This window comes from Megalobrama amblycephala, linkage group LG15, assembly GCF_018812025.1.
Source record: "Megalobrama amblycephala isolate DHTTF-2021 linkage group LG15, ASM1881202v1, whole genome shotgun sequence".
NCBI lineage: Eukaryota > Metazoa > Chordata > Actinopteri > Cypriniformes > Xenocyprididae > Megalobrama > Megalobrama amblycephala.
The window spans coordinates 32,660,127-32,687,794 of record NC_063058.1 but is presented as its reverse complement, the minus strand read 5'-3'; the positions used below and the strand labels follow the sequence as shown (position 1 = coordinate 32,687,794).

At 41.2% G+C, this 27,668-nt stretch overlaps 1 protein-coding gene across 4 annotated transcripts in view; it reads left to right on the top strand.

Annotated features, from left to right (window-relative positions):
- Nucleotides 1-27,668, top strand: part of znf609a (zinc finger protein 609a) — a 91,798-nt gene that overhangs the window by 34,346 nt on the left and 29,784 nt on the right. Inside the window, exon 1 of one of the 4 annotated variants that reach the window (XM_048158079.1) lies at nt 5,773-7,172. The exons of 2 other annotated variants lie outside the window; for them this stretch is intronic. Coding sequence is in view for 1 of the 2 variants with exons in the window: in XM_048158078.1 (XP_048014035.1) it covers nt 22,507-22,557 (51 nt within the window). In the remaining variant the exon portion in view is untranslated. Of the gene's footprint in view, nt 1-5,772; nt 7,173-20,181; nt 22,558-27,668 lie in introns of those variants that run through there. One more of the 4 variants, XM_048158078.1, reaches the window with a different exon arrangement.

Below are 27,668 nucleotides of genomic sequence, written 5' to 3'. Positions count from 1 at the left end.
TGCCAAAAGAGATTCAGGACAGCTGCCAGATAACCAGAGGTACAAGAATATTAACTCCCAGAACATCCATCTTGTACACAAGAATGTAACAGCTGTAATGTTAATAACCATCTTGCCAACTGTTTAAGCCTTAGTCTCTATTGTTAGGTAACAAACAGAGAAACTCAGGTCACATATCTTCTAATATTTATATGTAATTTCTCTGTCTGATCGAAGTTCTTGTTGCTCAGTCTTGTTTGAATTGACTTGTTGGCTGGTTGTAGGGGTTTTCTCGATTATTCATTGCATTCAATTATCGGCCTCCTAGTTCCTAAGGAGTTTTGGCAGCTGGTCTAATTTGTAGCTTGATCTCTCATGTTAAAACAAGAATCCAACAGATTGTTCTAAGAAGAATGTGGAGTTTGGCATATTCCCCACATTAACGTAGACTACTGATACACTTTTTCTTTTGCAAACTCGAGATTGAAAGATCAGTGCAGACTAATGCATGAATGGAATGGTGTTTAGCTAAATAAGTAGTCTTCTTGTTTGTAGTCATTAAATTATACTGCATTGCTTTTAGTCGTACAACTACTAAGCCTGGCCTGTGCATTACAAACTGAGAGGATAGACTATAGTATCTGCTTACAACAGATATGTGAAATTCCTTGCTAGTGACTCAGTCAGTAGTTGTTCATACTCACAGCATTGTGTTCCCTACCTAGTGGGCCTCTGGGGAGCCATTGAAATGTAACACTTGGACCCCTTGCTTGCTTTCAATTGTGACAGGCAGCCAAATATAGGCTACTGGAAAGAGAAACTAAGGGGTTTTCTTTAGAAAGAATTTACGGTGATCTGTTTGTAATGTCCTTGAAAGATTTTTTGTTTTTGGCTTGACTTGAAGTTAAATGTTTGTTTGTTTTTTAAAGACCTTGTTTTTTTTGTTTTGTTATAATAGTGTATTTCTGTTGTGTAGTGTTTACAGTAAGGTGATTGTGTATCTCATTTTCACATCCTGCTGCTTTCCGAAACATTTCAGCCGCGTTGCGTTCTGAGCAATGGAGACTTTGGTGGACATTAGTGTAAATTGTTCTCTTCTTCTAATTTGACTAATTTTACAGATAAGTTACTGTTTTGGTGGCGCAAAAAAAAGTGAAGTGAAAATGTTAGTTGAATTATTTAACATGTTTATAGTAAACATGCTAACTACTAAAGTAAGCAATAACTCCTAAATTACTTACGGGAAACTTTATTCCCGCTTGTTTTGTCCAAGAAGAGTTAACAATGGTGCAGTATACTTGCATTGCGTTAGCTAAGTATTGACGTTTACATGTTTGCAATTCTGGCCTAATTCTTAAGTTGAAATGTAAAAGTTTTTGATGTAGTCTGAGGGTAGCTTTCTTCTTTCTTGATTCTGCTCTGGGGGTTAGAAGAGCCATTCTAAGCTTTGTCTCTGGTAGAAACCTTTCTGTTGGCACTGTAGTGCTTTGCGACCAATGGCCTCTATTCATAGCTTCCTCTGACTGCCACTATTGTCTTCTGGTACATTCCTTAAACAAGCACAGGGGGTTCACTTGGGGCCTTGGGGGGAGGGACGACAACAGCTCAAACAAAACGCGAAATACCTCTTCCTCTTGCCTCTTAACAACCAGATCTCGAGGTGTGAGGAGGGGATGCTATCGAGTGTCAGGGAGGGGGACCAGACCGGCTTTTTAACCATCTGTAAAGTGGTTTCACATTTCCATATCCCATGATGCGGGCGGGGCACTGTGGGTTCGAGCCGTCCGATGGCAGACAGGGCTGGTTTTCCCACCTCGCACGACCGTGCAGGAATGCAGGAGTGCTGGTACCTGCTGCGTGCCCCTGCCAGACTAGCATATCCACTAATACTGCACTTGCAGTCGTTATCGCCTTGAGAATAACACAGGCTAATTTAACCCATCTCTGAGGTTATTTGATGAGGGGGAGTGACCTTCTTTAATAAGGCATTTGCAGTCATGGACTAAATCAGTATTTGATGTCTATGATGTGCTGCATAAGTGACAGTACCCCGACCTTGCTTATCAGAATCATATATTTTGTAATGCTAAAGGTTACTTATTTGTTTTACTTCATACTTTAAGGAGTTGTAGTTTTTAGACTTTTGGCTTTTTAGTTCTGTTTTAAAATGAGTAATTTTTATGCAGTGTTATTTCTCTTTTTACCTGCCCACTCCTTGTAATATTTCAACTGGGGATACACAATAAATCAGTGCCAAGTTGGTTGTTGCCAATATTTTTTAGTTATGGCATTCCTGGTCATTTCTACTTTTCACCATCTAAATGAAGTCATTCTCTCAATGAATATCCAGTTTCATTCAGAAGCGCCTCACATTAAACGAGTTTCACATTGACCATGTCGTAAAGAACATATGCCTACTGTTGACACTCAAACCATTTGCTCATCTGCAGCTCATGCCGTCATCCATCATAGCCGTGTTGATTCAGCAGTCTGCATTTCTGACCCTAAATATAGAGGCAATCGCTATGAGTCGGCTCTCCGACCGCACGACACGCACTGTGAATTCAGTCCAATAGCGAGATCAGAGCGCACGGTCGTAACTCTGACTGACGTTAGTTGCTAAGTTTATTGCTCCATCGGATGGCGATCCAGGAAATCCTTTCTGAGGGTTATGTTGTGTGTGCAAATGTTTAATATTGGGATCTTTGCTGCCCATAAACTGTGTTTTCCAACATCTGGATCTCCGCTTGAGTCGGGTTCACACCCTTGCTGGCCATTGTTATTGGCTCAAGTGGGGAATTAGCTGCCATTGTAGACTACAGCTCAGTGGATTTGTTAGACGGCCAGTGAATAAACCATCTCAAGATAATCCAGATTTAAAGATCTGGGTGTGATGCAACACTTTTGTCTGTGCATGATAGTATCACCGGTACAGAAAAGCCTCCTGAAAGAGGAGTCTATTGTTTGCTTCAATTATTAATGTTAACACTATGGAATTAATCTATTCTCATTTAGAGAGAACTGTACCTCAAATTTTGTGCTATCACGTACAAGGTTTTTGTACAGCCAAGCACCAGTCAGGTTTCTTCAGGAAATGTAATCTAGTTAAACCACGCGATTGTATTACTCTGCTATGTTTTTCTTGGTAGTCGATGGATTAGTTCTGCTTGTAATTAATTTAAGGCTTTTAACTTGTGAATGTTGTAAAGCCATATGAGCTTTTTTGCTGATTGTTTGCTCTAAGTATTGTTGCTGTAAAGGTGACTCTTTTTTAGTCCCATCCCTCCGGGTCTTAAGCGTTCGAGAGCGCGCATTCGTAATCCCTGGAGACGCATTAAGCTTTTCTTCGAGCTGCTCTTGGCAGCTGTTTTTGTTTCCTAGAACCTTATCAAAACACACCAGCTTTGGTGTAAACGCCCGATGCGTTATGATTAGCGTGATGTGCTGTGTACTTATTTTAAACCTCGTCGGCAGAAGTGCCACAGTAACAGCGCGCGGTACCGATCTGTCAGCCCACACGCTCCATTTTAAGGGATGCTGACAGGAACACGGATTGATTTATAGTTTCTCTTTTTCTCCCTGTCAGAGGGTTGATCTTGTGCTGGTAAATACCCAGGTTATTTTTTCCCCTCTTAACACTTCTTAAGCTTTCATTATTTGGAGGAAATGTGTTCCCCGAGGCGATCTCCGTATGGGATGGCTTTCGTTGGTTCGGAAGGCTGTAGTTTTGGTGTAATCCTGGTTGACATGCCAAAAACAGGATTAGGTTCCCATTTATCGTTATGCGATGGCGTTGAGTACAGTCTCTCTCTTGATGTTGGAGTGCCTTCCTTTGAAAAATTCACGTTGGGCTGCTTGTTTTGCCTGTGCGTAATTGCTACATCCTCACCAATAAATCCAGCGGGAGATAAAGACGGGGAGGTGGGAACCGTTGAGTCGTGATGGCCTTTCTTCTCTCTCTCTCTCTGTCTGTTTTACTGCTTTGTGATTCAGCCATTAACTCTGACAGCCAAGTCATTTTTTTCTTTATAATTAAGCAGTGTTTGCTAAGGCAACCGTCACTATTACTATTACTCTTACTTAGTGATACATCGTCATTGATTCCAGTTCAGCTTAATGTTGGGTTGGGAACTGAGAAGTATTCCTATTCAGAACCAGTTCAGTTTTGTTAAAACATACCGTTACTGAACGATTTTATAACATTCGTTTTGTACGAGATCCAATCACTCTTTTGAACCGATTCTTTTTAATGTTTGTTTGTTCACCTTCATTTATTTCCATTCAGTCCAAAATCAATCCAAAAGACTCTTGTTCAGAGTTCTGTTGTAATAAATGCTACTTTTTATTGATTTTTTTCCCCAAGTGTTTTTGTTTAATGGTAATTTTATATGGGGGAATATCCATTTTTCGTTCTGTACGTTATAATGCTGTGATGCCTATATTTACTTCATGCATTTAAAACAATTGATTTTTAGCATTTATTGTTTTTAGTTTTTTTTTTTTTCATTTAGACTAATAAAATTGTTTTAATATTATTTTAATGTTTTTATTTATTTTGGCATTTCTGGTCATTCCTACTTTCCATCTAAATCAAGGCATGCTTTATTTACTTATTAGAAGCAGTTACTGAATGATTTTCATGATGTTCGGTTCTGTTTACAATTCATAAAGGTAAAAAAAAAATACCTGTGCTGATTCACGATCGAATGACTCTTGATGACTTTCCAATGAAAGAGTTGTCAGTTTTAAGGTCTTAGCACACTGAAGTTTGTCCAAAATTGTCATCCAAAATTTTCGCACGTTAAATACCTTAAAATATGACCTCATGTTGTGTCAATCACGTTTCCACACTTTCGATCAAAAAAATTTCGATCCTGACTCAATTTTCTGCGTTTTTCGCATCCATAGCACGCATTTTGAAAGGTTTTTTGACAATTCAGGGCCAACGTACAAGCAAACGCCAAAATCCAGAATGTCTAACAAGTTGATCCACTTTGTCTCACAGCACAAATCTGTGAGACGAAGAGACAGAACAACAAAAATATTCCTCACCGCTTGAAGACTCCATTTTGTATTGTTTTGCGAATTTTTTCTTAACGGATTAATTAATACGCTTCAGACTTTTTAGGATTGATGAATTTTTAGGATGGGAAATACGAAAAAATGCATTCAATTTCGGACTCGGTGTGCAAAGACCTTTTAGAGTTTGTTGTAATATATGGTATTTTTAATTGGAAAAAGTAAAAAATATTGCTCCTTCAAAAGTACTAAAAGAATCAAGGCACCAGAATTGGGAATCATTTAATTCCCATCCCTGCTTCAAGGCTACATGTCATTGTTTTATGTAATTAATATTGAAATGACATAAATTGGCATATTCTGATCTTTTGAATTTGCTCTCAAATGATGAAGAATTTGATCTTGCCATCGTGTCAAGCTGACGGCGAGGCCTGCAAAAGCCATCAGAGAAATGCGAAACAAAGCCCTTTCATGGCCGCCTCTCCCCTCCCTCCTGTTTTTCTCCATCTTCTCTCCCTCCCGTCCTCATGCGCTCGCTCTGTCTCTTAGCGCTGTAAGAGTGTGTGTGTGGGGCGAGCTGTGGGGGAAGGGAAGGGAAGAGCGAGCGAGAGAGAGCAGCTGTCCTTCGCTGTCAGCCAGTGCATTTCCAACGCGCCTCGTTCCGTGTCTCTGTGCGTGAGTAGTGAGAGGAGAGTGGAGGGGGAGGGGAGAAGAGTGAACGCGCGAAGGGAGGGTAAGATCCATGCTGCTGCAAGGAAATGCGGTTTTCCGTGCAGAGATGCCGTTCAGTTTTCTGTTCTTTGCCGTTGACAGTGTTTTAGCATGTGTATGTATGAGCGTGTGCGAGGCTGTTGCACGTGCGCATTCTGCCAGGGTGGCGGCCATGTTTGAAGAGGGTAAATGAGAGGAGGAAGAAGACACAAGTAGGCTAAGTTTTACAGGTTTTATTTTTATTCATTTTTCATCACGTTAAGGGATCTAATTTGTCTATAAATGTTGATTCCACAGTGTGCTAATATAAAGCAGGGATTCCCAAACCTTTTTTGTCGGTCAAACTAATTTAACCTAAATATTAATTTAAAGTAGATTGTAAGTTAACACATTCGCAACACTGTTATCTGATGTTGGTTAATCGGTCTGCCACATGACGACATCTTTCGTTTCGTTTCGGTGTTGTATTTCAATTGTTTTAATTTTAAAATAGTTTATTTTAATTTTACTTTATGATTTAACTAATTAGCTTTTCATTAATCGAACCCCTTGCAGTTCCTGCCTGAACCACCAGGGGTTCGCGGACACTGCTTTGGCAAGATAAACCATAATATTTGGCAAAATAAATGTCTGCAACGACATTTATTAAATGTCTTTTCTCTCTTGCTGATGTAAGCAAAGCCATGTGGGCGGGGCAGTGATATCATAGCCTACTTTTCACAATCACTTTGGATGAAATCAAGTACCTCCCCTTATTATTTCTCACTAAATATTCCATTCAACTCAGAAATATGCCAAATTATTGTCGTCCTCCAAAAAGGGTAAATATAGAACAAAAAGAGACTCAAAACACGAGCAGGACGGTGCGAAAGAAACCCATTCTCGACTGGTTTCTGAGATCCGCAACCTCCCTTTTCTTATCCCAGACCATTCCCAAGTTGACAGCAGCCAGGAAGCCTGTACTCCATTAAAACAAAGCTTTTCCAGTTGGGAGAGGAGGGGAGGTCCGTCTTTTCCTGGAATGTCTCCTCGTTTCGGGTCTTTTGCTCCTGGGCCGAGGTTCCAAGTCTCTTTGTGTCTTTTCCGCCACGAGAGGTTTCTTGCCACACTGTAAATCCTTTGCTGGTGTTTACATGAGTGTCGGCAGTGACCTTTTCTCATCTCATTTCTTTCCCTGTCTCTCACATTTGCGTTTTTTTTCCCCCTCTTGTAGTTCCTCCCCTTTCTCTCACCCCTCATGTAACTTTGGCACAGCGTCTCGGCTCTTGAACGGAGAGGCTGTTAAACTCGCTCACCGCACAATTTGTGAACGCTGCCCCTGGGTATTTTAGGCCCCTGGGTTTGCGAGCCAGGAAACGCCCATGCTGTCCCGTCTACGGCTCAAACAGAGAGAGAAAGACTCGTCTGAGCTGCAGTTATGAAAGCAAAGGACATCCAGACAACATACACCGCCAGCTAGGAGGGTAAGAACTCAAGAGACAAAGCTGTAGCGTTCAGAAAACGGACTTGACTCTGCAATGAAGGCATTTAAACTTTACGTAATACTTGAATTTTCATCTTTTTCTCTCAGTGCACTACCCAAACCCAAAATTCTTTGACTGAACGCAAACAGGAATGACACACTAATCTGTTTGTTTATTTTTCCAGGGAGTATGTGGTAATACACTGGAAATGAACAATGCATTGTGATGCATTTATTATCACTGAAGGGTATCTACATTGCAAGCCTTGCGATAGCAGAGATAACTTTTGTTGACTTTGCGATCGCTTCCAGTGTAGACCGGAATGATTGAATCCATCTGTCGATCGGCCGTCCACATCTGATTGGAACAGGAAGAGATCTTGAGATACATTTGAACTATTTTTAACATGACATGTTGTTTTAACTCAACACTCGTGGTGCGAGATCCTCACTGACATTTATAGAGCAACAACAATTTTCAAAGTTGCAGTCTTAATCTTACCAGTCTTGTTTTCCTACAGCTCTTTAAAAGTTCTTTGTAATTAAAACGGTTGGCGAACGTGTCCTGATTTTACTTGGACTGACTTCAGGCTTTTTATTTAAGTAGGATGAGTGAAGTTTTAAACAATCGCTTGTCCCTGATAACCCTGTGAAAAGTCTCTTCTCGTGGGCTCCAGTTTACACGCTCGTATTAGAACAGACGACGGTCTATAAATGGGTCAAGACAGAGGAACTTTGTGAGTCAATCCATTGATTGTGCGCTGAAAGGAGAGCATGAGCATATCTGTTTCATGCTCGACGTCTTTGTGCTTTTGTGTGAATGTGTGCCACTCCCCTCACCGGTTCACACTGCTCTTGTGTGTAAACAGCGTGGTGTTAACCGAGGTCAGGGCTGCACAAAACCACAATGTTTTATTCATCTGTTTACCTCACTCTCGCTCTCCTTCCTCTCTGCAATCCAGCCGCTGCAGGCCTGATCCAGCCTCACCACAGGCTGTCACACGCTCAGACCGAGGAGGCCATTGCGTTACATGCGAGCCTATTGGATAAGTCTGGACTGGCCCCCCTGCTTGTTTCTTTTCTGAGTGAACAAAAAGAGAAGCCAGATGCATTGGCTTAGTGTATTTTTTTTTTCTTGCCTTTTGCTTTTTCCCTAAAATGTATAAGCCTATGCGCAGAATGTCTCTGAATTTTTATTTCAGTTTTAGTTTTGCTAATTTAAGTACTTAGATGACATGGCAACATTTCACATTTTTCTGCTTTTGTTAAGTTTAAAGTATTATTTCAACCTAAAATGAAAATTATCTTATGATTTATTCACCCTTAAGCCATCCTAGGTGAATATGACTATCTTCTTTCAGATGAATACAATCGGTGTTATATTTAAAAATATCCTGGCTCTTCCAGGCTTTATAATGGCAGTGAATGGGGGGCGTGATTTTTGAAGCATCCATCCATCCATCATAAAAGTAATCCATACAGCACCAGTGGGTTAATAAAGGCCTTCTGAAGTGAAGCGAAAGGTTTTTGTTAGAAAAATATCCGTATTTAAAACTGTATTAACTATGATAACTAGCTTTCGGCAGACGGCTGTACGCATTGATTTGCAGTGGAAGAGTGACCTCTGACCCGAACGCGGAAGTGCAGAGGATAGAGCAAAACAAAACACCGGTCACGAATTAGAAGTCTAAAATGAGAAATTTTAAATAGAAATGTTGGAGGATTTTGATATAAGAGAAGAGGAGCTTGAGTTTGTTGCACAGCCCTATTTGTTTAAACTGCGAGAGGCATCTAAGCTTACAATACTCCTACATCCTACATCATGCATCAGGTCAAGGGTTACTCTTCCACTGTAACTCAATGCATTTGGCCGTTTGCCGCAAGCTAGTTTTAAACATGGATATTTTCTTTACAAAAACGCCATTGCTTCCATTCAGAAGACCTTTGTTAACAACCTGGAGCTGTATGGATTACTTTTATGATGGATGGATGCATTTTTTTTGGGCTTCAAAATCATGAACAGGAGTTGCAGTATATTGTCGCTGGCATGCTGTCATTTTACGCCGGACTGCTTCACAAATAAGGGTCAAAAGATTAACATGACGGCACATGCTAGTGGATGAGTTGAATCAACTCCACAGCAACTACATAAATTTATCCACTAACCATTCAGGAACGTCCAGTTTCATTCTAAAAACTTCTTCCTGAGTCTCTCCATCAGTGTCGACTCCGGTTTGAACAATGTAAGGCTGAACACCGTTACTGACAATCCTCATTTTGGCTGCGTGAGATCCTCCAGCTTTGTTGTTGTTGAGCAACCGAAGCGTGAGCTGGTAAAGCTCCGCCCTCTTCTGGAAAGGGGCCGGGAGCAGCAGCTCATTTGCATTTAAAGGGACACACACAAAAACTGCGTGTTTTTGCTCACACCCAAATTGGGGCAAATTTGACAAGCTATAATAAATGATCTGTGGGGTATTTTGAGCTGAAACTTCACAGACACATTCTGGAGACACCAGAGACTTATATTACATCTTGTAAAAGGGGCATTATAGGTCCACTTTAAGCTTTACTGTGTAGTTCCTTTAAGTCAATTTATTCTTAATATGGAGATCTGATAAATGGTAACACAATCCACATCACATGCTCTCTATAAATGCCATATATCCATGTCTTCATTAAAGGCAAGCCTTGTTGTGCAGATTTGCTTGAATTTACTTCTTCCCCAGTTGTGTTTGGTCTAGAAACTGAATCTGACATCAGATTATTTATCAGAGAACAATCGGTGCCTTTTAGGAGGAGGATATCACACTTAATGCCCCGCTCAAATCTGAGCTATTTTTAGACAAATCCACAGCTGTGTAAGAGCTCTGAAGACCGCTAGGGGTTTGTGGGTAGTCATCTTTTTATAAGCCAATTTGTTCTCAGAGCCTGAGATGGCAAGCTTTTTTAAAATTCTTTCTTAAAGAACTCTTAAAGAAATAAATTTAATTTAAGATTATCGCTGCTGTGTTGAGCAGTTGTTTGGTATCAGACACTATGCTAATTGCATGCTAATAAGCATCCAAACTGAACCCCTTTTTTCGACAGTAAAACAGCTTCTGGTGAACTGACAGCTAAAAGCTCTGGCTGGCGCTGCCCATGTTCTCATTTACAACACGCATACCTCACACTGATAATGAGCTCGGCTGGTGTCATATCTCCCTCTGGTTCTGATGTATCTGCCCGGTCCTGATTGACTGTGGAAAAACTTAGCTTTCTCTCCGACAGGTACACTGACAGGTGCGCTGTCAGGTTAACAGCCATCCGGCGAGCCGCCACTACACCAGTGTCTGTCTCGGCCTGATGAGGTCGGACTCGCAGAGAAGGCTGCTTTAATGAGATTACCGCGCTGGCCTGAAAGTCTACCGCTACTGAGACTCTGAAAAAGAAGGAATAATACTTTTTTTTTCTAGGAAACGAGGGTCTTCTGAAATGGCATTTGCACTGAAAGCGATTTGTAGCAACAAAGCCACCTCAAGACATTCATTTTTAATTAGAGTTGGCGATTGTTCAAATTCATGCAAATGAGCTGTGTCGTGAGTAGGAACGCCTGCTGGTAACCAAACAGCACAGAGTTTGAATCACAAGAGTTCTGATTTTCTGTTCTGACAGACTTGACCGTTTACCCAGCATTCCCGTAGCTGTCGCATCACTGAAGTTTTTCTGATTGCTCTAGAATGCAGAAATTTGTGTGTGTGTGTGTCTGTATGTGAGCAAGCTGGGAAGGATATTGAAGGGAAAACAACTGAGTCATGCCTTTTTTATGTTGTGTGTTAAAAATGCATCAGGCATAAATGTTTAAAGGCAGGTGCCAGTTCGGTTCAGGCTCTCTGAGAGTTTGCTGCTTGTCTCACCTCATCTCTCCTGACAGGACCCAAACTTTACCTCCAAACAAACGAAAAGTTTTCAGAAATGCTGTATGAATTCTTAAGCAAGATGGCAGAGCTTTGTTTATAACCCTTGTTCCCCTGTTCTTTATCTGAGTTTTTTTTTTATCTTGGTTGCTTTTAGATGTCATTTAGTGCTTATTTAAGTGTCTAAAGATGATTTTTTTCTTGTCCTCCATGTGCGTTGAAGAGATCATGACTGCAAACAGCAGGATAAATCTGTTTTAGTTGCATTTTCCTTTTCTATCAATGGCCAGACAAATATTGTATGCATGTATGCAAATGCACATTATGCAAATCCATGGGCCTCCCCCTCTACATTTCACCACTGAAAAAGTACCAAAATGTACCATAGTATTACCATGTACCATAATAGTACCACTTTGCTCTTTGAAATGCTTTATTGACAAAAAATACCTCAGTATATAAATATATTATATGTACCATGGTATGTGATACAGTCACTGTGGTACTGCCAAAAGTACTGTTTTGTACTCTTTCAACCTTTCGTTTTTTCACCAGTCTTTGAACTTTTCATTTGTGTCAGTGACCTGTTTTTTGGTCTGTGTCTCATTTCTGTCAGACCTTTGGTTAACCTGTTAGTTGCTCTGCATTTTGCAGCCGTGCAGTTGAAAGTCTTGTTCTGATGAAGTATGTATGTTTTATCTATTTGTGAAAGGTGGAAAAAGAACTTTCAGTATGACTGTGTTGCAGAAATCTGAAAACTCTGGCATGTTTTCACTGCTGTTCCTCAATGTTATCTGTTGCTTTCTCTCTCTCTTTCTTACTTAATTGTCCTTGTATCTGTAAGGCCCTGAAGGTGCAGTCGGGGGGAGGAATGGAGGGATTTATGAGGTGTTAGCATGAAGGGGCCCCCTGGCCTCCTGTGTGCTGTGTGTTAGAGAATGTCAAGCATTCTGTGAACTGCGAGAGCCATTGCACGCAGTGACTGCTCAACTGTGGAATGTGTTTTCAGTTCATGGTTTATCTCCCAAACCTGTGTGTCCATGTAGTTTCTGGGCTTACACCCTGAACTGTGAAACATAGAGGCAGTCTTTGTCTGTTTCTGAAGAAAAACACATTAACAGTTGCAACAAAGTGCATTGTGACAGAAGCCACCGCATTAAAAAGATGATTTGTTACAGTTTGAGAAAAGCTTGAATGATTCAGTAGGACTGCACTACTATGAAAAGCCTCATACCAAACCCCTTAATCCATTCAGATTCCCATGTGATTGCCGTTAACCTCCCCACTCTTTCCCCAACCCAGCCAGTGTCTCTTCATTCCAAATCCTCAACCTCTCCACTCTACCTACTTGATGGCTTTATGCAGAGGAATAAACAAGGGGTGCTTTGGTTCCCACTTGGGGAACTGTGCAGGGGCTCGCGTTCCTGCAGCACTTCATCGACGGCAGGCTGGGACACAAAGCAGGCATGTGTTCTCTGCCAAGGGACCTGATGGCATTTCTGGGCCTCTGAGTCTCTCTGGATTAGCGCCCTGGAATCTGGCTTCCTGGAAGCAGCGAGCCAGACGGGCCCCGTCAGCGGTACCTTGTCACATGCCCGGCCATCCATCTGTAGACGCTCTATCAGGCTATTGTGAAGAGGACCCTGATCTGAAACGGCACGGAAATTCAGGTATCTTCTCAATGGTTTTTTTTTTCCCCTTCAAAAAAGTTATTCTAAGTACCCAAGCAAATGGACACTTAAAGGAGCCATGGATCAGAGCCATATATCAAATGTCTGCAAGATGATTACCATCAGACAGAGACGAGTTTCTGAGAGTTGTGGAGGTGAACTAAGAAAAATTGGATGTTTTTTCTCTTCATTCAGTTATGCAGAACTGAACCAGAAGAACCTGTGTAATGTATTCCATATCTTTGCCAAAATCTGGAGTTTAGACAGTCCTTAAGTAACTTGCTTTAAGATGTCTTATCTGTGATTGGTGACTGATTGTTTTTTTTTTAAACGATTGTAGATCCACACTTTTGTTTAAAGAGGTTTTATATGGCACTCACACATTGTGCATCTTCTGGAAGGGGGTCAGCTGCATTTGGCTGAATTTATTGCCCTCATAATGAAACAAAAAACACTAATGGATTTGTTTCTCTATCCTTTTAAAAGTTTCAAATGCATGACCTCAGGTCTTTTCCGGAATTCTGCAGAGCCGCAGAGAAGAGTTTTCGGCACTTGGCCAGGGTTTCATGCCCAGCAGAAGAGGGGAGGGTTTGACCCTACAAATTACCACAAAGTTGCTTCCACCTTGGGCAGAGAAAGCAGTATTCCCCCATCTTTACCCCTCAATGTGTTCTGAAAAACGAGCAGGTGCTCCTCCCTCATAATTTTTGTCATTCTTGTGTTTCATTAGGCTCTGCTGGTTGGTTTGAGGAGGATGTGTCCTTATTAGACACCCAGAGAGCCCTGTGGTTAAAACCACAATCATATTTCCCTACCATTCCTGGCAGAGCAAAGGTGCTGAGCCCTAAAAAATGTAGGTCAAAACTGTTTTGGGTGCAGTCGATCTGAAACCCAGTACAGCTATTCCTTGCTCTTTTGCTTAAAGTCTTCACTCTTTTGCTCCCTTTTTCCTCTCTCTCTGAGTCAGAATTGATTGAAAGCAGCTCTCTCTCACTTTTGGAGTGCTTGCCTGCAGGCTTCCCTCCAGAGTACACTTAAGGACTTTTCCACTCCTCCTGACAGACATCAGTAATCAAGTCCTTGTCCTGATCCAGGAAGTGTGTATTGGTATTCAGGCCCTGCTGTCTCTCTCTGCCTGCTGAGATCGAATCAGCATGCTGGTAATTCATATTCGAGACTGTCCTCATACTGCACCCTTCTCTGAGGAACGGTCATAATAAATCTGGCTATTCATCAAAGTTCTGTAGATCTGCCTGTCTTAGCTTGGCAAAAATGGAGATGTTTGGACATATATACACCAGATTCGTTCAGCGGCTCAAAGGAGAAATGCTTGACGTGTGAATATTTTATCAGCCCTCATATGGAGTGACAGGCAAAAGTAGCTGTTTGTTAATCACATGGATGAAGGAGATATTAAAAACTCTTAAATGACATTCACTGGCAACGTTGCAGTTAGGAGAGGGATAATGAGCAAGAAAATGCCTGAAGGATGGAAGATGCTTTCCATTTCTTCTAATGCTTGTTTAGGAAGGAAGGTTGGAAGTTTACTTCATTCAGATGTCATTGATTTTCTCTTGATTTGTATTCTAGGTTCATCAGCTGTGTGCACTTTACAAGTGCTACAGTTTCCTCTTTCTCTCTAGGTGAGAATTTGTGTGTTTAGACTCAAAGGGAGGAATTCAACCAAAGGTACCTGGGATTATTTGTCATGCTAGTAAATGAGCTAAAAGCTTGCAAAAATGAAGGAACAATTGAGGCTTGTTGGCCTGCAACAGTTGTATGACAAGTGAAAATTTGTCTGAAAGGGGGACTATTCCTTTGCCAGCCAATAGACCTGCCTTTATTAGCAAGTTTGCTGTTTTTCTTGTTGGCCATTTTGGTAGTGTCCTTGTGCAGCTGTTGTCTAGTTCACAAATGCAACCCCTGTGGTATGATGATAACGTTATCATAAATATTTGCATTTTTATCTCAAATCAGGCAAACAGATAACAACAATGGTGCTGTTGGTCACTGTTTGGCTGTTTGCATCCAGCTAACAACTTCAACAACAGTGATAATCAACCTCAGAAGGAAGAGCTGTTTTTCATTGCACAGTGTGTGACTTTGTTTGAAATAACTACAGGGGGTGCAACAAGTACTGACCCTTAGCCTTGGAAAGGCCACATCAAAGTCCTCAAATTCTATTCTGGAGGCAAGCCAGACTCTCTCTCTCTCTGTCTCTCTGTAATCTGTGGTTCACCTCTTTACTGAGTGCAAGAAGGCACTCTGGGTTCTTATTTTCTAGTCTCTCTGCCCTGCAAATTGATCCTTTGGCTCTGGATGAAATGGTGGAGTTGCTGAGTTCTCAGATAAAACCCCTTTCCTCTTACGGATCTGCCTCACAAGAGGAAATTGGGTTTTTCCCCTGAGCCAAGAGAGTTGGTTCTTGCAGATTGCAGTGTTTCATGGCTAAGCTCTAAGCGTTACTTCTAGAATTCGCAGGTGATTATGACCTTAACCAGAATTCCAGAGCTATGGAATGGTTATTCAATTATCAGCTCAACCCAGCAGGAGTTTTAGGAAAACCAAGAATATCTTGAGCTGGGTAATTTACAACCTTTTGACTTAAGTTTGGCAAAGTTTGAGATCTCCTCTTGGAATATATGCATTTAAAATTCCTTTGCAATCATTGGATGTCAGCTCAATTAACAAACATCTGGTCGATGTTAATCCCATTATAGTTCTTTAATCTAATGTTTTGTTTTTTTAGAATCGATACCAAAAGTGTTAAGTGGATGCAGCACCTTCCCATTATTCCATGGGCTGTTGAATCTGGTCTCAAGCGGGTGGCCAGAATTTTCTCTTGGCTCTGCAGCATGTTAGTCATTGTTGTAACTTCTCTTTCCCCTCCTACTCCACTTACTTTCTCACCCCTCCTGCCTCCTCCTTCCCTCCTCCCGTCCTCTCTCATTTAGTTTTATCTGGGCATTAGCGGATTAAGTGCTTGAACTAACGAGGTCATCAAATGGAGGCTTCTCTCTGAGAAAGGCAGAGCGAGAGTGTGAAAGAGATTTTCTCATTTTAGAGTCCATGTTGTGGATACCCAAGAGCATTGCGGGCACGGTCTACCCAAGGGTGTTGTGGACAGAATCTACCAAAGAGCCCTTTGTTGAAGGATGCTCATGGATTGGTGAAACCACACACAAGCGCTCATCTTTAATCAGCCATTGCCTCACTCTGTGTCTCTTCATGCCTCTTCTTACCTGTCACTCATAAAGGAGAAAGCATTCTTGGACTTGATGGGCAGCTAGGATTTGCGTAATGATGATTGTAAGCATCTTGGCTTGTCGCCAACTTTACAGGGGACCTACGGTCCTTAATCTCCCTCTTACTTTCTCTCTCTTTGTTCTTCTGAACACAATTTGCTCAGGGTTTGTCCTTGCCTGCTAAAAGTATTTAGACCTCACTTCACTCCTCTGTATGCAAACATTTGAGTGCATGCAAAGTGTTAGTGAGTTTCAGATTCACAGCATAGGTTCTGTTCTGAGCAGGGCTTCAGAGGCAAATGTGTAATTATTGTTGTCTCTCTGAATTTGGATCTGCATTAAAGTCTGAGGTAGAATAGTGTTCATATTCCTGAAGTAGCTTTGTTGAAAATGGGTAATTGGATTGTTGTTTGTGTGAAATTTGGTTGATATATTAGGCCTGTAGTAAGATAAAAATTGTGATATATTGAAAAACTAACTATCAACTAAGATGATGATGTTTCTGTTTCATTCCATCCATCCATGCAAGGCCTGTGGTTGCCTACAATAAACTGCTTTAGTTAAAGAAGACCCATAGTGATATTTGTAAGTGTATTATCACTTACACTTGAGGAGCTTGTTGCAACTGGCTTATGGTCTTTGGTGTTATTCGCTGACTGGTGATGGGTAGTCATGTTTTCCTGTGCGGATGAAAGCAGAGGGATAAGTCTCTTTCTATTTCTCATTACCCTTCTATGCCTCACTCTTCCTCTCTGGGAGTTTGCCCCTCCTTCCTGCTTTGCTGAACAGTAACAGGAAGCCTTTGAGAGGCTATAAATAGTTGTTGCTCTCTCTCCTCCTCTCTTTCTCTCTCCATTTTTCTTCTTCTCTCTCTCTAAATCCCTGCAGATAGCTCACTGTAAGTGACAGGTCCGTCGCTGACTGAGGATGCAGTATTCAACCCCCCTGCAGCCCACAGCACACCAGCAGTGTCGGCTGACTGCCAGAGCCCAGCAGATAAACTCTGCCTGAAGAGCTTCTCCAAGCCCTGCCAAGTCAAAAGCACCCAGGGAGCTTTTTTCCCCCTCTCTACCCCTTCACTCCTCCTGCTGTTGGGCGAACAAGCGGTGTCCTTGTGCCACAGCTCTCAAAATTCAAGAGCGGTGTCAGTTACTCAGGGTTCCTTTAGAGAGAGGGCTGTTTGAGTAGGTGGGAAAAAAGGAGGAAAAGAGAGGGAGGAAAAGGTGGGAGGTGAAGTAAATCGAGAATGTGAGAGGAGAGAAAAGGAGGGAGATTGTTTTTTTTGAAGTCTGTGGTTCTCAAGCCGATTTGAGAGGTAAGCATGTGGTTGTTTAAAGACAGGTTGAAGCGAGTTTGTGTGTTATGTAAGGTCTGGCAGCTGAGATTTGCGGTTGGGCGGAAATAGTATCACAGTCCAAGGGTCAACTCCTCCTTGCCTGAAATGTCCTCCCACTTTAGCCTCTCTTGTTCGGCCACTTTTTTTTCCCCTTTGCCTTCCAGCCAAATTTTACTCCAAGTACTGGTACTTAATTTTGTAACTATAAATCATTTTCATTCTTGACTCTGAACCTCAGCATAGACAGAGCATGCAATTTCACAGTTTGCTTTATGCTTATAGGTTATCTGTATACATGACCCCCTAAATCTCTGTCTCTTATTTTAATGTTGTTTGCAGTTTGGCTAATTTCTTATGTTTCCTTTTATAGCATTGTGCATGGATTTCCTGATTCCACCATTGTTTGTCTGCATTTCACAACATAGCAGAGTTAGCTTAATCATAATCTGCTATCATCCCCTGTCCTCTTCATGGATAAACTCATTGTGTGCCAACATTCAAGCCGTTGAACATTCAGGGTTGTTTGTTCAGTCGGATGCCTTTAGGCTTTGGATGCAGGTTGCTGCTGTTAACCTTGTGCATTTTCAGTTCTCCTGATTAGCAGATATCCGGCAACAGCTGGAATGAATGTTATTTAGTGCCTGTTTATCGCTGATGACAAAAAGCATGTGCACAGCCAAAATAAAAGCATACAGTATACTATATAGTACTGTTTAGCAGAAATGGATCTTGAAAGGATTTTTTTTTTTTTTGTACTGGCACCCCATGTTATTTGTACAGCCTTGTACCAAGTATCCCCCAGTAAGCTTGGCAAAATGCTAACATCAAACACTCTTGGAATCAGTTGTTAGTCAAGTTTTTCATGCAGTTTACAAGATGAGCACTTTATGTATCATTGACTTTATGCCTATTTAGAGTGTTCCAGATCAGTTACCATGCACCCTTTGAAGATGGCTACCTATGTAGGCAGCATATGAGGTTTGAGGAAGTATGTCCGCAATGTCTAGCCTGAGATACAAAATATCGGTCTGGCTATTCACACTGGCTCGTTTAGAATTAAAATGTTCATTACAGATCATTGGTCATTGACGAATAGGATTACAAATAAGATTAAATCCAAAATCTGTTTGTGATTGTTGGCATGTGCTGGGATGTTATCCAACATTTAGACAAGTTAATCTCCTCTGGAACGTTCTAAAGCTAACACCAGTTCCCTGTTCAGTCCACATTGCCAAATTCCAAGAGCTGTTTCTTCTCCTCAGTCCCTCAGGGCTTCTTATCTCCATCGGCTCTCTCTTGACCCACCCTGCCCTCATTCCATCCCCTACTGCTAGTGCACCAGTGACTGACCTTGAATGTTGGTTATTATTGTAATCAGCTCTGCTTATATGGAATGACCTGAGGTCATGTGGGCAGGACTTGGTTGGGAGAGAAACCTGGGGGTGGTCCAGTAGTTTCCATAGTGCAGATTGAACTTTGGAACCATATTCAGTTTTGCGGCCTACAATTTTTTTCTTCAGCAGTTTTAATGCGTAACTTCTTAAAATCTGGAAGTGAATTGGATTGTTGTGACTAATGTGTCGTGGGGGATCGTGAGAGATTTGAACTTGAAGTGTTTTTCTTTTTTGCTGACTCATTCCACTTACGCCTACAGCTTAAATGGTGCAGAACAAACTTTAAAAAGCTAGAGCTCGGTCTCAGTGGTGGAAATTGTCTGAGGTCCAGATCGTGACCTCCATACAGGAATATTACAGAGAATTTCATTGCTAGTTGGGCTTTATGTAGCACCTTAGATTCTTTACTGCTATGTACATATTTTAATGCAAAAACAATCCAGCTATATGTTTAGTGCATTCTAGCTGCCCTCATGTAAAACTTACATGAAACCATCAAACCATAATCCCATTAAGGCACAAATCAATTTTGCTTTCTAGTCTTTAAGGCAACATGCTAAGTTTAGGTGAAGCTAATTTTCCTGGCCTAATCTTTAGCCAAACACCATGTTCTAATGCATAATGAGTTTCCAACATAGAGGGGTTTAACCGAAGAGACTGTTCAACTGCTGTTATTTTTAGACATTTATAATCTGCCCAAGCAATCTTGTGAAATGAAGAAATGAGACTTTGCGGGTTTTAAGTTTGCAACCTCACTGGATTGCTGTCCCCTAGTTGAAGTTCCCATCTGTGCGCTACCTTGCGTAGTAGTTAACGGTTTGTGGTCAATTCCATTTCCAGCCAGTAAACCCATCCCTTTTATTTTATACGATAAAATGAATTCAAACTTCTTTTTCTGGAAAGCAAGCTCCACCAGGTCTTGCTGAAGCTGAGCATATCATGAGCTAGTTTCTGTAACGATCGCGGCCGATTGGACGAAGTGGGTTGAGATGAAGTGCGTAGTCTCACTGTCTAATGTGCATTTACTTAGAGTTGTTTGTTAGCCTTCACTTTGAATCTCATTTTGTTCCAGACAGCTTAGCGTGTACTTCCTTATGGAATCAATAGATGCTAAGCCATCCGTTAAAGCTTGTGTGGTTATCAGGCAATCTGAGGTCTCTTGCTCTTTCTGGGCAGACTGATCTTCTACCATCTGGCTTAATGCAGGTTGTTTTGCCCTGAATACTTGTATGCTTCAAGGACTCTTCTTTTTTTCTTTTTCCCACGCAGGAAACACTATCTTGATTGTTATGCTGTCTGTAGGGGAGATTTTCCTCTCGGCTCTTGCTTGCGTTGAGGTCAGATTACTCAGAGCGGTACTAGGCTGTTTTTTTTTTTCTTCCAGGCCACACAAACACATCTTCAACACTCCCCTTCCCCCACACGCTCTCTTCCACTTGTTTTCTCCTCTCGGATTGTCTGTTTTCACGCATGGGCTGAAAAGTGAGAGCACCCCAGAGGTGAACTGGCGCTCATCCATCTTAGAGAAACTGGGGCAAAAGCAGAGAAACAGCCTAAATGCTGTGTTGTCTGCCCTGTGCTGTATTTCACGTTGTTCTGTTTTAATAATACATTGTACATACAGTGCTTTGAATAATGGAAAGTTAGGGCTGCCCCCTAGTAGTCGACGAGAGGAGGCTTAGTCGACCAAAATTGGTAATAGTCGGTTAGTCGCAGAAAACAAAACCTCCACAGGAAGTGGTGAAATCACGCAGTCTGCGATGGACAGATCGTTAACGGCAGGGAAATCCAAACATTCGCCTATCATTCATCAACAAACATGGCTTATCACTTGAAACATGCAAGTAGTTGCGCCTTTACAAGTCCGCTCGCTCTAACAACCTAGATAAATGTGCGCTATTATTTGGCGTAGGACTGCCCCCAATAATTGACTAAATGTTAGTTGACTAGAAAGGCTTAGTAGACCAAGATTTTATTAGTCGGTTAGTTGCAGAAAGAAAAAAAAAACTCCACAGGAAGTGGCAAAGTCACATAATCTGTGAGGGATAGACCATTAACGGCGGATCCTTGTGGTAAGTACAGTATGTCGGGCAGGAAATCCAAACGTTCGCTGAGCATCCATTGACCTCAAATATGGCTTATCATTTGCAACATGTAAGTAGTAGCAACTTTAACATGGCCGCTTGCTCTAACGTTAACCTCGATAAATGTGCGCTATTATATATCCAAGTGTTTGTGCGAATTGTGCAAGGCAGCTAAGGTATACTTGCATCACTTGCATTTTTTCAACTTATTTTTTTTGTCATATATATAAGAGTAATTAATACATAATTCCAAACTGTAAGGAGTCTACTTTTATTTTTGTACACTTTGTGTAGAAAATGTTGTGCTTTTGTAAAATAAAGAAAACAAACAGAATGCGCTTTCTGCCGTCTCGGTCTCCCTGAACAGCAGCGCATCACATAAAAGAACCAAAACTCAGGCTACTTCCTCACAGACGTTAGAAATGGAAAGCTTGAAAAGTCTACTTTTAAACAAACCAGTTTTAATCTAAAAACAAATACTCTCTGATTACGTAATTGATCACATTTCTCAATAGGTGCGTTACTGCGGAGATGATGAGTCAGCGTTGTCAACTTCATCTTTGCAGCCAACATTGACTCAGAAAACACTAGTTTATTAATAAACAATTAAAATGTTATTTTATAATAATAAACTTTTATATAAACTTGCTATTTTTTCCGCCACATTCATAATCATTACTTTTGCCAGTGCTTTGTTGCAAGCTTTATGCGTGCGCTTGAGCCCCCTAGTATATTTAAGTAATTAAATTAACATAAACGTGCGATTAGTCGACTATTGTAAAAATCTTTAGTCGAAGGCAGCCCTACAGAAAGTCGTTCAGTTTCACTGAGAATTGGAGCATCAGTGACTGCTGCTGCAATAGAGTTGAGAAGACTACTAACAAACAAGAGAACGATTGTGAACACTCTAGAAGAAATTATGAGTTGCCATGAGGATTAAAGCTAATCGTCTCATGGGTTTTCACTTCTGCTCTGTTGTAGTTTCTATCAGAGTGTTTTCCCTTCAGTAGGTCAGATTTAGGAACTAGTCCATGTCTCAATGCCTTAACTCACTCTTGACCATTGAGCCATTTGTTGGTTGGATGGATCAGTTAAAATGGTGGGTTTAGAACAGCAACTAGCCATGTTTTTGTGGTGACGGTGCAAACGTGTAGGCGTGGGTCTGCTTTGCTTTGATTTGCTTGTTTTAACAGCCCAGATGTTGTTGTAAAACATGACTTTCAACTCAACAGCCTGGAGGTACAGTTTTACTGTGAAAAGTCCTTAATCTTTATCTGCACTTTGGTGAAAAAGAGCAGCACTCTAGTCAAGTGCTTCTTATTAAAATGGTAAAATCTTTTTTATATTTTACTGCTAATATTAACAGTACATTATTTTGCTATATAATATATTTGAAAAACAATCGGCAACATTAATAAATAATAATAATAATACCAAGTGTTTAATATATTTCTGCTTGTTTTTGTAGTGTTTGTAAGGTGGTCTTGTAACAGTGATGTGTTACAGTCTGTTTTGTTTTTTCTCACCATCGTCAGGTCTCCATATTTAGCCCTGAGCGTCTGCTGACATACTGAAAACACACACTATTGGTTGCTAGCAACTGCTCACAGGTGTTGTTGAGGTTACCACTCCTTGCTTCCTTTCCAAGGCTCTCTCTTTCGGTTGCTCAGCAGATGCACACACACACACACGCTTTCACATTCACAGCTATGCATGAACACGCGTTCATCTCACAACGCTGAGCCGGATAGAGGCATCTTACAGGTAAATAGATGCGTGTTGCTTACTTTCATATCTGTTGTGTGAAAATGATGTATATTGGGTTATTTGTTTCCTGCAGATCGCATTTGACGGTGTGGTTTTATCAAGCGCTGTGAGCTTTCAGACTGTTTGTTTTTTTTCTTTTTCTAAGCGCTCATAATTGCTTTGTTGTGTGTGTGGCACGTAGGTATCTTTCTGTTCTCGCTCTTCCACCAGGAAAGAGGGAGTCGTTCCTTCTGTTGTTGCTAGGACGTGCATCTCTCCATCCTCTTAGCAACAGGTGATTTCTCACTGAGAGGCTGTTGCTAAGGGCCGTCGGATGAAGGGAAACTCCCTGCGATGATCCCATTTCCCACGGGGCTCCGTTTGGCCTTCCGCCCACTCAATCAACCGCTGCATCTGATTGGCAACGAGCTCCGTCTGTTAGGAGCCAATCGTAGTGTTTGCTTCGCCGCCGATGCCTCTTAGATGGTGTCATTGTTTGTGGTTGAACCTTTTCCCTTCTTGTTTTCATCGATGCGGAACGTCAAGCTTTCCAAAATTGATATTCTGCCTACGCCGCGCTCTGCTCGTGTGGCCAATTGAACCGAATTAACTGTGCATAACGCCTGTCTGTCTGCAGAGCTAACAGTGTGTTTCTGCCTGCTGTAGCTGAGGTGTGGTAACGAGGTTTCTGTGGTAAACATGGCTAAATCGCTCAGACGGCCTCTTCCTGCTCAGTGCGTCCCGCTCACCTGTCAGTTTGTCTCGTTGTCAAACCCCACGCTCTCATAACGAGTCAAAAGCCAGGCTTCTGTCACGATAAAGAGAGCGAACCGCACGGAGTGGCTAGTGCTGCTCTTCACCCTGACAGGAAGATAACAAGAAATCCACAGGGATGCTGTTACCAGGAGATGTCAGGCAGAAAATTTCTCCTTTTCACATCGGGTATTTGTTCGTTTGATATCTGTACATTTAAAGTGAGCCAAGTAGGAATAGATCAGGAAAGACTAGCTAGTTCTTTTGTGAAGTTTGCTATTGTGTTTATTTAGGGTTTTTTTTTTTCTAGTGTTCGACCGATATATATCGGTCAATATTTGGGTTTATTATTATTGCCATCACAAAAGTTTTCTGCTTGGCTGATGTGTCAGAAATGGGCTTTTATTTTGACGGTGTTCATGACTTTTATTCGTTCACAGTCTCTGTTGAACAGTTCTGTCTTGCAAATTATCAGATAGAAATGTTAAAGAAAGTAACAGTTTAAGCATTCGGCAAATAAGCATTTATTTCATTTCAAGGGCATAGATTTGGTTTCAACTTTGGGGGGTTGAACGTTGGTATGGTTGTATTGGGGGGGTTGTAACTGATGGCTTTGAATATTGGGGGGGGGTTACCTCCCCCCCCATCCCCCCCACAAACTACACCCCTGTTTCATTTAAACAAGTCTTTAAATATCTTATAAATAGGGGTGTGAGGTGACGGCTCACGAGATGGAACGGGACACAAGGTTGAGTTCAAGAGAATGAAACAAGTTTTACTCTATTTTTAAAAAAAATACTCTGACACGCAAATATTCTGTATATGCATTTGAAATGCTAATCATCTTGTAATGAATGTCATTTCAGTTCTACATTCTGAGTATGAATTATCATATGCAGTAAAAGACAACAATACTGAATTACTGTAAAAGGTTTTGCCATGGACTCAACTGACTGGCTTCTCTCCTGTATGATTTCATATGAGTCTCTTCAGACCTCAGAACTGTACATGATTTATGAGCTTCTACAACTTTTGACCTGCTTACTGAACTCCTTTCCACAAATTGATTTATAGAAATAAAAACAGTATAAATAAAAATGAATAATAGTTTTCTCTTAGTCCTAAGTGCAAACAATAAGTGCAACAAAGTGCAAATAGAGACCTAATATTTCTTCAGGCATAATGCAGAGCTAAGTGATTGTTACAACTACACGATCCCACCCTAATTGAGTTGTGAAATGTAAAAATGTGATGCTTTGAGCATTGTTGAGCAGATTCGTAAACACCTCTGATTGGCCATTGTTTTCACGTCTCATCTGATATGTCTGTGATTGGCTTGAATGATCAACGCTGTTATAGTCATCAATGACGCTTTTCACCAAGCGCTTACAGAGATACACACGGGAGTGTTTAAAAGCAGGCGTCTGTCGATAACCAGTCCGCTAATGGACGCCTGCTTTCAAATTCAAACACTTCTGTGTGCTTTCAAGCGCTGCCGTGCGTTGATCATTGTAGCCAATCACAGACATATCCGATGAGCGCGTCAACCCAATGGCCAATCAGTGGTGTTTACGAATCTGCTCAACAGCACTCAAAGCGACACATTTTTAAAATTTCAGTACCGATTGGTACCGAAGTCAGTACTTTTGACAACTCTACACACTAAGATAGCTTTCATATTGGGATATATTTGCATGCATCAGGGATTTGCATGATCGCATTTTACTTTCGATTTCGCATTTGCGCATACTCTGTGAATAGGGAGCAACAGTGCTGAGCGTGCATTCTACAAGATCAGACATTTGTCAGACGTTTACGCTCTGTTGTGCAACAAATCCTCCGCCATGGCCTTGTCAGTCAACTCGTCACTTACTCTCGTCACGTGATCAGTGAACTCTGAATCCTGCTGCATTACGTAAATTCCAAAACGGCATTTTAGAGCTAGTAACGGAGGCTGAGCCATTGATAACATAATAATGCAGGTATGAGAGAGAGAGAGCGATGAAGCGTTTGTGAATTACCTAAGTCTGTGCATCTCTCAACAGTGTTCGGCAGCAGCGTCTCTACTAATAGCGAAACTGCAAGTTTATCTGCTTCAAGAACAGCGCAGTTATTACCTCGCTAGTGTGAAATGCCATGTAGCTTTTAAGTTGCTAAACTATTTTACTGATAAAATCGTCAGAGCAGTGCTGACAACACGTTTCCATGTGAGTGTGTTTCCGTACTCTGTTTGAGAGGGAGAGAGTATGTGCTTTTCGTACATAATAAAACGTAATTTGGTGGCAAAAAAACTTGTCGTTTTTATCCTGTATATATCCTATTTTAATGTGCTTGGTCAGTGTCGTTGTGGGTTTTGTTTCTTTTGCTGTTGTCTGTTCTAACGACCTTTTGAAATAACTTGAAGTGATATGGAACTGTAATGCGGTCAAGACCTGCCTGGAACTACTTTTAGCCATGTGTTTGAAAATAATCGCACACCTTAGAATGTTCGTCAACCAATCAGATTCAAGCATTCAACAGCCCTGTAGTATAAGAAAAAAATTTCACTCAGCCTCATGTTGTACCAAACCTGAATGGCTTAATTTATGGCTGAAACACAAAAGAAGCTATATATATATCATGTTTTGTTTTTGTCCATACAATGAAAGTCAGTGCAGTGTTTTGTTTTGGTCCCATTGACTTTTATTGTATGAAACAGCTGAAACATTCTTCAAAATATCATCTTTTGTGATATGCAGTTAGGCTATACGGGTTTGTAACAACATGAGGGTGAGTAAAAGATGACAGATTTCTCATTTTGAGGTTAACAATCCCTTTAAGAATGACTAGTATGTTAGTTTGCTTGGGTTCCTCGATGGTAAACAACTGGAGAACAAAATGAATGTGGCACTATCAGAAGGGCAGGCATGTTGACATCTTAAGATGCTCTCTGGCTTTAATGAGACACATGTCTATTTTGAATGTCTTGTGAATGTGGGTTATGAAGGAGGGGGATGTCTGTACTAGATGACACTGTTAATGCGGTGGCTGTCTTTGTTGTTTTTTTTCCTCTGTTTGCTCTTTTGCACACTCTTTTTTTTTTTTTTTTTTCCTTGTGGTTCAAGGCTTTTTTGTTGCTTTCGTCGTCTGAAGATGCTCTGTTGGTTCACACATGTTTCCTTTTCTCACGTTTTTGTTTTCCCTCAAGGTTTCTCTTTGTGTATTTGAGCCTTTAAATCTGTAAAGCCTGAAATAAAATCCAGTTTTTTTGAAATGGAACCGTTTATTGAACCTTTAGACGAAATATTTTTTAAAAATCTAAATGCATGTGTTTTTCGAGTATCATATTTGATGCATCAGGCTTTTATGGCTCATATAGTCTGATACAGTGAAAATATGAAGGACAAAACTGCTTCATTTTATTCAGATGCAAACTGAGTCAAAATATGCAATTTGGAGCAGATGCTGATATTTAAATGGACAAAAAGAAAGATGAAATTATGAGGCTTGTAATGTAAATCACTGAGATCTTTATATCAATGTATCAGACTACTTGCACTAGGGCTGTAACGATATGCGATATGAAACTGAAATCGCGATACGCAGGTCCACGAACCTGTATCGCGATGTGAGAAGGCAGAATCGCGACACACCCCTTCCAACTCCCAGAGTTATCCTTCCTGTCCAGATTCAATGCTACCACATTTTTAAATTACTATAAGTATTAGGGGTGTAACGATTTATCGTAGATGGTGTGTCTCAATCAGCTCTCAGTTCAGTAAGTGTTTCGGGCACACATTGAATCTTGCAAGCAGGTTTAAACGTTTCTCATGTCAGTCTCTTGCATGGTCGCGTGAGAAAAGTCGTGGCTTTCTTTCACCGCAGTGCACAGCAACAGCTGTGCTCACAGAAAAGCAAAAGACGCTTGCGATGCTTTGCTTTAAGTTAGGGGCCGTTCACATATTGCGTCTTTTCCGCGTGCAAGTCAGTTATTATTTTCAAATGTAGCCGGGCGGCAGGCGCGCTCATAATGGGATCAACGCGGTCGCGACGCGCATGCAATTCTCAACTTCTCAGAATGCCGCAAGCGCACCGCAGGTCGTGTGACAAGAATCAACCGATCAGCTATGGCCTTTCCGTAACAAAACATCAAAAGCTCAGCCGAACAGCTGATCATAGCTGATCATGGTGGTTTTTATATCTTATCTCCATCAATATATCTCGTAGTAAAACTAATGCAAGGGCTAGAAATCATTTATCCTTTGCAGAAACATCCTGATCCTCTTGGAGAGCTCAGTTCATGGTTGCATAGCAACGACCGACGCCACAGGAGCGCAAGCGCTTTGGAAAGAAGGAGAAGCGGTGCGGCCGCGCCTTCCACGCGTTTTTAGACGCGA